The 12,606-nt window shown below is 43.2% G+C and overlaps 2 protein-coding genes across 2 annotated transcripts in view; both read left to right on the top strand.

The window, feature by feature from the left end:
• The window catches only part of LOC118405496 (chlorocatechol 1,2-dioxygenase-like), a 15,350-nt gene extending 12,795 nt beyond the window's left edge, over window positions 1-2,555 (top strand). The window contains exons 4-7 of the mRNA XM_035804999.1: window positions 366-472; window positions 742-812; window positions 1,631-1,774; window positions 2,276-2,555. Coding sequence (XP_035660892.1) covers window positions 366-472; window positions 742-812; window positions 1,631-1,774; window positions 2,276-2,486 — 533 coding nt within the window. The 3' untranslated portion in view covers window positions 2,487-2,555. The remainder of the gene's footprint in view (window positions 1-365; window positions 473-741; window positions 813-1,630; window positions 1,775-2,275) is intronic.
• A 3,794-nt stretch (window positions 2,556-6,349) lies between these two features.
• The window catches only part of LOC118406213 (FAS-associated death domain protein-like), an 11,422-nt gene continuing 5,165 nt past the window's right edge, over window positions 6,350-12,606 (top strand). Inside the window, exons 1-2 of the mRNA XM_035806115.1 lie at window positions 6,350-6,669; window positions 12,437-12,493. Of these exons, the coding sequence (XP_035662008.1) occupies window positions 6,411-6,669; window positions 12,437-12,493 (316 nt within the window). The 5' untranslated portion in view covers window positions 6,350-6,410. The remainder of the gene's footprint in view (window positions 6,670-12,436; window positions 12,494-12,606) is intronic.

The following is a 12,606-nucleotide window of genomic DNA, read 5'->3' as shown; positions in this document are numbered from 1 at the left end:
CTCTTGATGACATCGTTGTGATGTCATGCAGCTTTGCATAGATTATTATCAAAATAAGTACCATGAGGTACTTCCTTGAATAAAATCCACACTTATGAACTGCAGATATTATTGTCAGTACTCCTCAGCCACCCTAAGAGTCCTTTAATACATGCTGCAGTAGTAGTACTTGATAGTTAAGTATCCAGGATTTGATTGTACTGCTGCGTGGGTCACTGACACACAGGTGAGCAGCTGTTGACTAGTCTTCATACCGGGTTTCCAGCAGCGGTACAGTAGGTTCACGCTGGTTAGGCTGTACCTTACTACCAGAAATGTTTTTAATGAGTTTGTTTGTTTGTTTGTTTCTGTTTCCATGGCTGCAGGCTGCAGCCCCACCCCCAGGGATGTGCAGGGCCCGTACTACCTGCGGGGAGTGCCGCACCAGCGCGTGGTGTGTCGGGGCGGGCCCTATCTGCTGGTCAAGGGAACGGTCAGTAACAACAGTGGTACCTATAGTAACTATAGTGCCACAACAGTGTGTGGTGTGCCGGGGTGGGCCCTACCTGCTGGTCAAGGGAGCGGTTAGTACAACTGTAGCAAACAAAGATATGCACCTGAAAAAAAGCAAAGAATCACTCATACAAGAAAATATATATAAAACATCTATATATACTGCATATAGCTAATACTGTGTGAATAGATTGAACTATCCATATTCACTCATCACACCTGTCTGTCCTCCCCCCCCCCCCCTTCTAGGTGAGAGACTCCAGATGTTCTGCGGTTGCCAAGGCAACATTGGAGGTGTGGCAAGCCGACCCCGCTGGATGGTGAGTTCGACCTGGTGCCCATTGGTCATGAGAGTCATGTGACCAAGATAACAACTCGTTTACTCCAACAAGGTGGTTTCTATTATAGATACTCTAAGCAATATTTCCTCCCACAATGTAAAGCTCTTACCATGCTTTCCATCAATTCTCTGATCCTCTTCAAGTTGACATGACGGGATTGAAGACTACTAGTACATTGCGTGAGGCCTAGGAAAAAAAATTTTGTGTTTCCTGTTTTAGTCCTGAAAAAATTAGGGTCGGTAGGTAGGGGATATCTTTTTTTTTTTTGTACTTTTTTTTAGGCTAGCCAAAAATCTAGTGATACATATTACAATACAGTTGAACAAAGGAAACTGAAATGTATGAGGACACTTGTCTTTCAATGTCAAACTTTGATTTTGTGCACAATAGATACATTAATCCTTCATTAGATAGGACAAGTAGACTGTTTTTACTTCAATAGGAAGCAGGCTGAATAAAAATTCTAACTGGAAGCTATGTGACTCCACTGCCCACCCAAAAAAAAGTCTAGGGTCGGCAGGTTTTTCTAGGGAAGGTAGGGAAACAGGAAACACAACATTTTTTTTCCTAGGCCTGACCTGATTGGTCAGAGGTGGCCGGTAGTCTGTATCGGTTTCACGCAAATATAGATTAAGGGTGCTTCTTTGCCAACGGTTATGTTTCTGGTTTATTTGTTGAATTGCATGATAACTTGCATATTCAGAGCAATGAAGTTGAAGCCATCACTATTTTCAGAACTTCCCTCAAAACCTACACAAGATTGTTACGTATTAACTCCCCCCTTCCTCCTTTCCCAGCTACAAAATCAACCCCGACAGGCCCAGCTTCTGCCGCGGGAAGGTCCGGACGGACGCCCAGGGGAGGTTCAGCTTCCTGACCGTCAGACCGGGCAAGTACGGGTCGGGCTGGTGGCAGGCAAGGCCGGTACACGTGCACTTCAGGTACGTGCCTGGGTTATGTGGGTCGTTATGTGGGTTATGTGGGCCAGGCAAGCTTGTACGGGTCAGGCTGGTGGCAGGCAAGGCCGGTACACGTGCACTTCAGGTATGCACCTGGGTTATGTGGGTTACCATCTGGGTTGGAGTAGGTAATTATGTGGGTTATGTGGACCAGGCAAGCTTGTATGGGTCGGGCTGGTGCGCCCGGTACACGTGCACTTCAGGTACGCACAAGCTGGGTTATTCAGGTTATGTGGGTTATCATCTTGGTTAGAGTGGGTAATTATATATGTGGGTTATGTGGGCCAGGCAAGCTTGTATGGGTCTGGCTGGTGGCTGATGTGCCCTGTACATGTGCACTTCAGGTATGCACCTGGCTTTGCATGGGTTACTAATTGGGTCATGCATGTGGGTTAGTGTGGGGGTTACATGGACTACTATGTGGGTTAGTGTGGCGGTCTCGGATTGCATAGCAAGAAATCTATCCCTCCCTCCCTCTTTCAGAGTGACCGCCCCACGTCGGCGGACCCTTGTGACTCAGATGTACTTCTCCGATAACCTGGGTGAAAAAGACCCGTGTAAGTTCTGTGGGTCAGACAACCCCAGCCAGCTGACAAAGCCGAGGCCCCCTAGCGGCAACGAGAAGAACTACAAAGTGGGGGGAACTCGGTACAGAATCCAGGAGGTCACAGAGTGGGACATCGTTCTGAACTGAAACCAAAGTTCATAACTAATGTCATATTTTTATGTTTAATTTAATTTTTTATTTACAGTTTTAATTTAAGTATGTTGATGAAGGTTATTAGACATCTGGGCGCATAATACAAAATAGTATCAGTATTGTATTGATCGTGAAGAAGGTGACTGGTTGAGTTGAGTTTATTGGGATGCCATTTAGCTCAAGATTGAGTTAATCTTCCAGTCTCGTAGAATTATACAATGTATACAGATACAAAAACAGATTGTTGAAAATTTGATCCGTGCATACCTTTGTGTTGGAAGAAGGTTTTGCATTGTACTATGGATACAAAATAGTTTAACAGGTAGATAAAAGACGTTTAATTTCTTGTGTAAATTGCCAAACGTTTTCAAAAGTTCAATGTTATGCCAATGAATTGTCAATTGTTGTGCAATTCAGCCATATTTGGCTGCAAAACAATTTGAATAAACTGGTCAGTAAAATGTCTTGATTGGGTTCCTGAAGGAATTATGTTAAGAGTAAGATTGTAAAGTTTATTTCCGTACCTGCCTTGTGCACACCTTATTTGGTAAGGGAGGTAGGCTGCATCTGATGTCCCTTTATAGCATTACATGTAGGTAAGCCGAAAACAGCATCAGTATCAACATAATTCTCTGCACCAGTTTGTCACCATGGTTACCATCACCACGGTTACCGAGGTCCATCTTGGCAAGATCTGGAGCCTGAGTCAGAATGTTTCCAAGACATACAATGGATTAAGTGAGAATATTAATGTTAATTGATATTAATGATGATGATTAATGTCACTCTCTGCAAATTACAGATATTGTTATGGACTTATGATGAATATTTGTGGTGTCATGCCCATCACTTAAGCTTGCAATTTTCGACATTTTGTGAGATGGACGAGAACAATCTTTAATATAATTCTGTAATATTATGTCTTCTGGCCTTTACTATTGCCTCGATTAGTCTACATTTCATCTGCAGGCATCCTAAGACCTCAGGTATTCAACACTAGCGACAACTCAGTTGCCCCCCTCCCCAAAAATTTTATGCATACCATCTTCAGTCGAGCAAGACAGCGCCTTCTAACTTTGTCCGCCTCAGAGTCTGTCCGAATTCCACGTCAAAGTCAACTTCATCAAAACAGGTCCCATTTTCACCCGCAATCTCAGCTCAAAACGTGTAGAACAGAGCGAGATATCGCCGCGAAACCTGGCCTGGGTTTCGTGACTTTCGTCGAACTACAGGTTAGAGGTCAATACATAGTGAAAGATATATGGGCTTGCACTTTAGATATGGATCGGTAGAGGCCGCTGCTGCATGGTGTGAAAACACGTAACACCAAGTACAAGTACACGGTCTAGCAGCGCCCTCCAGCGGCGTGAATATGAAGCACATGTTTTCGCCTTACCATAAATAAGTGTCATTTGGTCCGTTTTGTGCGTGTTATTAAGGCTATGGTGATATGATTGGTCCCTAAATGACCTCAAAGGCTGTTCATACTGTGATCCTTGGTTAGCAATTGGCCCGAAATGCGTTCGTTTCACAATGGAAAGTTTGTCAGACGATGCACGCCCTCCCCACCTGCCTTGACGACAACAACGTTGATGCGATAGTCCAAGCAGCATAACACTTTTATTTCAACAACTGCAACAACTTGACAGCTGCGAGTGTTGAACAAAGTGCAAGATCCAACATGGATAAAAAGCCCTAAAGGTCGTTGACCTCGGTGATCTTCGGTCTGACTAGCCCCCCTCCCCACAGAAGTGTGTTTTTGTCTCCATCTCGCAAATATAGCTTACAACAGGATCGGAAAAGCACATCAGTATGTGATTTCTTGTTGTACTAACTTATGTAACAATTCTGGATTACAGGTTTTGCCTGAAATTGCAAATAATCCATGTTTTGTACCCAAACTGCGTGTGTTGATCTTTCCCGCCAAAACTACACCACACCACAGCGGCCTCTAGCGATTTAGTTTCAAAGTGCAGCATCAAACACTGGCATGAAAAGCCCTAGAGGTCGTTGACCTTGGTCTGAATGCCCCCCTCCCCACAACTGTGTGTTTTTGTCTCCATGTAGCTCATAAAACTATTATACTGGCACTTAAGGGTGTAATTTCATTTTCTTTACAATGATCCTAGTCAACTATGATAACAGAAAACACTCAGAAACGAGATTTAATCCATGTCATAGTTGTTAACTGCGTGTGTTGATTATTCCCGCTAAAAGTTACTACGGAGCGATTTTTAGAACTTTCACGTCTGCTTATGGCCAATTCTCATTCATCACCGATCGGGGTTATTCTTAGCAACTATTAAACAGCAAAGGGGACATAAGAATGTTGTCAAAGTTTCCAAAATCAATGGCGAAGTCGTAACATATTCTGGACTGTAGTACTGATATAAACCGCTAGTAGATTATACGGCGCTTTTGATCCATGCGGTGCAGGCTAGAGGCTGCACTTTTTATCCTGCATAATAGGTGTCGCTTCTGCCATTCAAGCAAAGTTTTGACAACACCTTAATGACGTCAGAGTCTTGAACCTAGTTGTTTGTATAGTATTTTGTTACAGTTTCTACAGCTTTTTTTTCACCGGGGCAACTGTCTAGCTTGTTTTGTACATGCTGCGAGGCTGATTTTCAGAATAAAACTATTGAAACTATTGTCTAGCTATAGTGGTGCGAAGGCATTTCTGTTGAAAATTGATAGGAAACGCTTGCACATGCACATGGTGGGGAAAACAAACATGTTTATTTCTATTTTTGGGGTGGACCTACAAAAGGTGACTTACTAGACAAGGAACGTTTGTTTTACCATACCATCCACTGCTGTGGAAAGATATGACATAATAGATGAGTAAACAAATAGATACATTATTGCATGTCATACATCTAATGCATTATCCCGAAGCCCGATTCCGTACATGGTGCAGCTGCTGAACAACACTTAAATGTTATGGACTATGGACTATTTGGACATTCGAACAGCTACATTACTATTGTGTGCCACTCTATCAGGCAATTGTATTCTATTTATATGCTGAGTTTTAAACTAATTCTGTAATTAAGCTTTTAAACTATGTTGTTTTTTCAAAAGTGTGATCATGTTATATATGCACAAGCATAATTCAGGTAACTGAGGTTGCCTGCGAGGCCTTGTACATAGTGTATATGTTTCCTGAATAAACCAATCATCATTATCACAATATGTGTACATATTTACATGTTTGGTAGAAAATAAATTTATTGATATAGAAATATAGGTTTTGTTATCTTTTATTTTGAGTAATGAAGGAGCAGATGTTGTTAATGTTATACACTCCCTTCCTGTCTTGAGGGGATGTCTGTAGTATGCAGATTATGTATTTGAGACGAGCCCGTCATGTTTTAAAGAGATGGTGTTAAAAGTAGGTGTTGGTGATTTGAGACGCGTCCGTTCTGTTTTGAGGAGATGTTGGTAGCAGTAGCTGCTGAATATTTGCGACCCTCCCGTCCTGTTTTGAGATGTCGGTAGTTTCTATATTTTATATGATATTCTTTGAGCCGAACCCTTCCAGTTATGCCATGATGCTGGCGGCTGAAACATACAGATTTTGGCAGCTGTAGTTGTTACATCTTGGAGGCGAGCCCTTCCTGTTTTGAGGAGCCATGTTGCTGGAGGCTGAAACATAGGAATATTGGTAGCAGTAATTATTACTTGTTTTAGACGAGCCCTTCCTATTTTGAGGGCCCATGGCGAATTGTTGACATGGAGATTCAAAGACATTAAAGATTTCGGTAGCATTACTTATTAGTTATATTACTTGTTTGAAACGCGTCCTTCCTGTTTAGACGAGTCAGCTGAAACGTTGAAATTTCGGTAGCAGTAGTTATTACTTGTTTGAGACGATCCCTTCCTGCTTTGAGGAGCCATGTTGTTGGCAGCTGAAACATGGAAGACGATTCAGACTTCTTAGACGCTCTGTACACGGAGGTCGCGCAGTCCTTAGAATGGAAGGAAACAAAAGCCTTGAAGAAGAGAGTGTCTTCTTTAGAACTTCAAGATCCCGTCTCGGACGACGACTTGGCCCAAGACATCTTCAAGAAGTTGGAGAAGGAGGGGCATTTCGGGAAGGGCAATCTGCAGTACCTTACGGACCTCCTGACTGACTTGGGACGGGCCGACTTAGGGGAGAAAGTGCAGGCGTCAGGTGGGTGAAAAGAGAAAGTGTTGTGGCAGGTGTAGTGAAGGGGAAAGTGTTGTAACAGGTGAGGTGAAAGGAAAAATGTTGTTGACAGGTGAGGTGAAATGGAACGTGTTGCGTCAGGTGTGGTTAATGGGATGAATATTACTATAGGGCAGGTGAGGTGAAATGGAAAGTGCTGCGACAGGTGTAGTAAAAGGGAAATTGATCTGGCAGGTGTAGTGAAAGAGATAGGCGTATAGATATTATTAGAGACGTAATATGAGTACCTGGTTTCTAGCTACTGTGCAAGAATAAATGGAGGAAGCTCTTCCTGCTAATTCCAAAGGGAGGTCAACGGAAGAAGCCAAGACATAAGTTCGTATGTAGTGGGGTGTTTGTGTCTGTGTTTGCAAGGAGGTTATAACCTTGATAATAAGAGTGATATAACCTCCTTGGTGTTTGTAAACATTTCACTGGCCTTTGCAGTTCTGTCTACAAATAAACCATTCAACCATTCAACATTGCATGAACATAAACATATCGGGTGATCATTTTCTCGGCCGAGAAATAAAACTAAAGGAACCGTTTTGTTTTGTTTTGTTGGGCTTAGTTCATGACACGACGAAGAAGAAATTCATGACAAATTGAACAGTTGGATGTACAACAACAACCGTAACCGTTTCCTGGGTAGGGCTATGTTCAGTACCAGCTGCGTTATGTCTGCATGTTAAACACATGTCAGTTTGGGCTTCCGGGCTTCCGAAGTGTAAACCTCTTAGCTAGTGTTTGGGTGGAAAGTCATAATAACATTTCTCACGGCAGCGACTCAAATGAGAGCCAAGAGTTTGATATCCAGCACCAAGAGACGGCGTCTTGCGAAATAATAGACGTAAGATAAGGACAACAACAACAACAATTCTCTATAACTGAGTGGAAAAGAATTACTCCAGAGTTAAAATATAGAGTGAATAGGTCGACTCATTCCCGTGAAAGCTACTTCCGAAGAAGATTTAAAGGGGAAATTTCGGCACTCGGCTCGGCGCACGTATGGCACTTCCGGGTTGGGGGAGAGCACTCACGGCATCGATTACGTCATGTATTTTCTTATTGTACAACATTGACCTTGATGCGGGGACGGTACGTTTATCGTGCTGGGGAAGGGCGGCGACACGTAACGGGTACCAGCGATTGTAATTTTGTTAGGAAAACCAACTCCACACTTCGAGTCGGTCCCCTGCGTGTTTCCATGTTCCATTACGATAAGACCGGAATGCCTTAAGGGTTGACTATGATAAGACGTTTATATATTCACCGGGGACGTCTTGGATATGTGTTTGGTCTAATGTATTTTTTTAACCTTAACCTCCTTGTTCAAACATTGTCATTTATTCTCTGTCTTTCAATCATTCATTAATTCTACCAGGTGCATTGTCTGATATCTTTGACGAAACTCCGACTTTTTGCGATGGACGTTTTTCTGTTGATATGAAGTCTCATGACTTCATCATCAGCCGCATAAGAGGCGTATTACTTTAACGACGACATGAAAACGGCAGAGCCTTGTAGCGAGGCTATAGCTGACTCCTGACATTTCTACAGTTATGTTGTGAATGGGAGAAATTCGGCGCCGCTGGCAACCGGGGGAGGGTCTTAAGAAGCGCAATACAAGGCATTTCAGATATTCTCCAAGGTTTCGGTTGGTGGGCTAACTGTGGTCGCAAGTCTTTCCTGTTGGAGTGTATTCTCCCAAGGAGAGCTGTATCCGCGTTGTAGAAACTTCATATCACCTGAGAGGATTTCGAGGACGGCGCGGGTTCGAAATTGCAGCATGCGTAGGAAAATACCTGAGGCAAACGAAAGTATCGCGGCCTTTGCTATTAGAATCCCCCCTCCCCCTTTACCGAAATCTCCGCTTGGAATAACTTGGGGATGCTTGGTTTCGCACTGCGTTATGAGTACGTAGTTGTGTGTGTATTTTCCCAAACTTTACGACATATGCTCCAACATTGCAGTTGAGTATACGTATTACATGTCGATTATGACGATGACAATGATAAAATAATAGACTATTTATTGACGCAACAAAATGTACCGGAACTTGTCTAACTTGTAAGAACAATATTCTGTGTATCTACCCATTCTTTTGTACTAGTGTGTGTATTTTGAGTGTTAACGTTATGTGTATTTGTGTTTTCAAATAACTCCATATTTGTCCGTATGTCGGTCATTTCTGCTGCCCATATTTGGCCGAGGACATGTCGGATGTAAGACATGTGCGGATAGATTACGTCACAGGAAAGTGAAAGTGATCTCTATCGATCCTGTACCAGTTAAACTCCCTGATGAGCTGCTCTTCCCCCAGTTGAACTTGAACTTCATCAGATTACCATAGATCTTCTCCGCGTGCAGTAATGGGTTTTACGAAATGTCATTTAGTCTATAAAAATGCATCATTCAGTTCTCGAGTAAAATGCTAGTACCAAAATCAAATTCGATGTGCATGTTCGGTCCAACTATTCAAAATTGAATTATGAACTGACCAGCTAAAGAAGATTGCCAATATGTCTATTAAAATGAATTCCATGAAATCAAATTAATTCGTACGTTCTCGTACAAATCGTGCTGGTAATGTCCAAGCAGATGTAGGGGCGGATGACTGTGTCGTTTGTACAGTGTACTACATGAGTGCAGGAATTCTTGTACATGTTACATGTAGCAAACCTACCAATTTTCCGTCCTAACATCTGCTTGGAGATTAACTCTCGCACAAGTTACAAGTTAGGAAGAATCGCGAACAACTTTTTTGAGAAAAAAAAAACATTCTGCGATGTCATAAATTCTGAATGATAACTCAATTTCCGGAAGAAATGTTCTTTGTAAGAATGAATGAAAGCCCATATTAGTCCATGTCTGTCGATGTTTTCCGGGAATTATCTCCATATTAGGTCATGTTGACCGTGAATCATTGCGTTACCATTGATCGCTAATGGCACTCCTGGAACGTGACCATCAATTAGTCTCTACCGGACTAAGTGCGCTGGGCTGGAGGGGGATATTATTTGCTACTAGTAGTCTCTACCAGACTCCGGCCTGGCAGAATAGTAATGGTAATTAATTTGGCCAAGTTAGGAATAAAAGTCTAGGAGTGAACTGACCGGCCGGGTGATAACTGGAAAGACTGACTGTGAGATCCTATGGCAACTTAGTTGTCTTTATTTGGCCAAATTCTGTCTGCTTGGAGACTGGGCTGTCTGAGGGAGAATATTTGCAAGGGGATCAGAGTTTGGCAGTGAAGGGTTCCATTTGTACGCACAGCCCTCGAGGATCAAATCTTGGACTGAAGTCAAAAACCGTCACGACCTCAATAGGGTCATATCATTCTAGCAGCGCAAGTCTTGACCCCCCCCCTCCACAGGTGCTTCTAGTAAGACACGGAAAATGTAATTCAAGTTCTGTGATTTATGAGGGTGAAATTTGGACAAGGTATCTTACGATTTGTAGAGGAGGAGCATAGTGAAGTTCCTTTAAGTCGTTTTTTTTTTGCACCGTCAGAAGTCAGAGAGGGAATGAAGGTCGAGAATGTGCCCTATAGTCTTTGAAAGTAGAAGAAGTGGAGATTACTCACGCTACTCTCCAAGCAGAGGTTAGGCTGCGACTGTTTTTGCCGTTTTTTTGCGTTTTTATCGGGATTTCTAATTTTGTGCTGTTTTCTGGATGTCTCGATAAAAACGCCTAAAAACGTTTTAAAAAACAGCCGCAGCCTAACCTCTGCTTGGATAGTATCCTCACGCCCTCAGATCATTGCTCACGCCCAGCTCGTTCCAGCCATTACCAAAACCGTGTCTAACAAAGCGGAAACAGCTGCACAGATAAAGCTCTAATCTCCAAGCAGATGCTAGGGTGGAAGCATCATAACGTTATCTGACGACCGCCGAGTACCGGGGTTTGCTGAAAGTGATGCAGACGACGCGCCAGTCGGAACTGGTGGCCGTCGTGGAGAATCCGTGCCGGCGTGGTGTGTTTGCCCATAAACATTTTCACGCTAGAACTTAAAACCCGAAAGTTGATCGTATGAAAAAGAAATTGAGCCAAGATCGTGAGCCAAGATATTGGCGGTGAAGCAGACGAAATTTTGTGACCGCATCCTCCTACGCACGGTCCCCAACCGGCTAATCGCCTATGTGGGGGTTTCGACACGACTGTGGTCCCTCTGCGTAGGAGACTGTGTACTATGTGACCGTAGTTGCCGAATGCATTTTTGTACTACGTATTTTCTAACTAATCGGTGTAAGAGCGCGTTCAGACTTCCCAACCCAAAATGGACCGAACTGCGTTGGCGTCACTGATAGCGGCCCACCTCTATGACATCTCTAAGGGACTTTCGGAGAGGCCTGGCCGTCAGAAAACGTGATCATCTCAACATCTGTTTGGAGATATGCCAGGCTCTATTAAAGCCCTACAGACTTCAGTGTTGTAAACACGAACAAGCTAAGCCCGGTCAGACGTGACGTCATAATAACACGTTCTCCCCGCGAAGGCTCCTGCTCCCTCCAAGACGTCTGGAGATAGAAGACGGTACCAGTTGTTTACGTCAAGGTCATTGTCGGATATTTTCTTTTCAAAATGAGAAGAGAGCTGGAAATTTAATGGTGAACAAAATTGACGTCCGTTTCGGCGACGTAATGTTCAGCTCTGCCCATGGAACCTTTGAAGATACCGTGTTTCTGCGAAGTGTTGCGTTCCTCCCTGATTGTCATTGTGCCTGGGCTAAAGTATCAATACGGGAACTAGTCAGAATTGCACTGAGGAAGGTGACAGACGGTCACCGAAACGTCGGCGAAAATAAAGCTGTGGTTGCGTTAAAAGTGTCTGTTTATTCATGGACGTACCAACCTGAAGATATGAAACTATTCACGGATAAAGTAAAGGTTACCATTTTTTCACCTTTCGGAAAGGGAACCATAATTAAAGGCATAAAACGCTATTATATAAAAAAAATTGAAACGAAGAAAGCTCTTCAGATGAGTTAAAAGACAACAGGAAGCTCAGGTTTGACCTTGAACGCCCGTGGGTGGTCTGAAGGTCAGTCCATAATGGCGACATGGGGAGATAACAGTGGATCAGGCGTTACAGTGGAGTGAGGGGATGTCGGGTAGTTAGGACAGGAGTGAGTCATGGACATGGGGATCGTCGCAAAGCTCAGCGTTTCTTTCTATCTTCTTCGTCCTTCAGTCGTTATGTCGTCACTACGTGCTCCAATTTTCTTCTTCTGTGGGGGTTGAAGTGAGTTTGTGGGGGTTGAAGTGAGTAGTTTGTGGGGGTTGAAGTGAGTGTGGGGGTTGAAGTGAGTTTGTGGGGGTTGAAGTGATCTCAGTGTTGCGTGGCAACCACTAGCCTTGAAATGAAAGCAGCCTACCCCTTCCGTCACCAGTGTTACCATATAAGACATTTCATATCGTGTGAATCGGGAATACAGGGCACGGCTCAGTTTATGCATCATTCTCACTAACAAAAACATGCTTGCCCAGAACACAGCAGACATTTGGGAAGGTATACAATCTAAACATTAGAATTAGAAAGAAAAAAAAATTATTTTCAAGATATGCCTCAGCCATGGTTAGGGCATACCTTTAGTTTTACACTGAAATCTCTGAAACCAGGGACCGTGCACAAATCTTCAGCTTATCATGAACGATATTCTTACTTTAGCACAGCTTAGACTGCAGTATCCTTTAATTTTCTTATGTCTGAATGTAGAAGTTTTTGTCACCACAAGTATTCTCCTCTTTAGAGCTGGAACCTGAGCCTGAAAACAAGTCCATCAGCGACCAGAAGGAAGACACCACAGGTGGATTCATTAGCACTTTTTTTTATGGCTTCTATTGAAGATTTTACTTGACTTTACTTCAGGTGACATCCTTCACTAGATAAAATTAAACGTGCTGACTTTGCGATGTCCAT

The sequence above is a fragment of the Branchiostoma floridae genome, chromosome 18 (genome assembly GCF_000003815.2).
Source record: "Branchiostoma floridae strain S238N-H82 chromosome 18, Bfl_VNyyK, whole genome shotgun sequence".
Classification (NCBI taxonomy): Eukaryota; Metazoa; Chordata; class Leptocardii; order Amphioxiformes; family Branchiostomatidae; genus Branchiostoma; species Branchiostoma floridae.
Note: the sequence above shows the minus strand (reverse complement) of the source record. Positions and strands in the feature narration are given on the sequence as shown.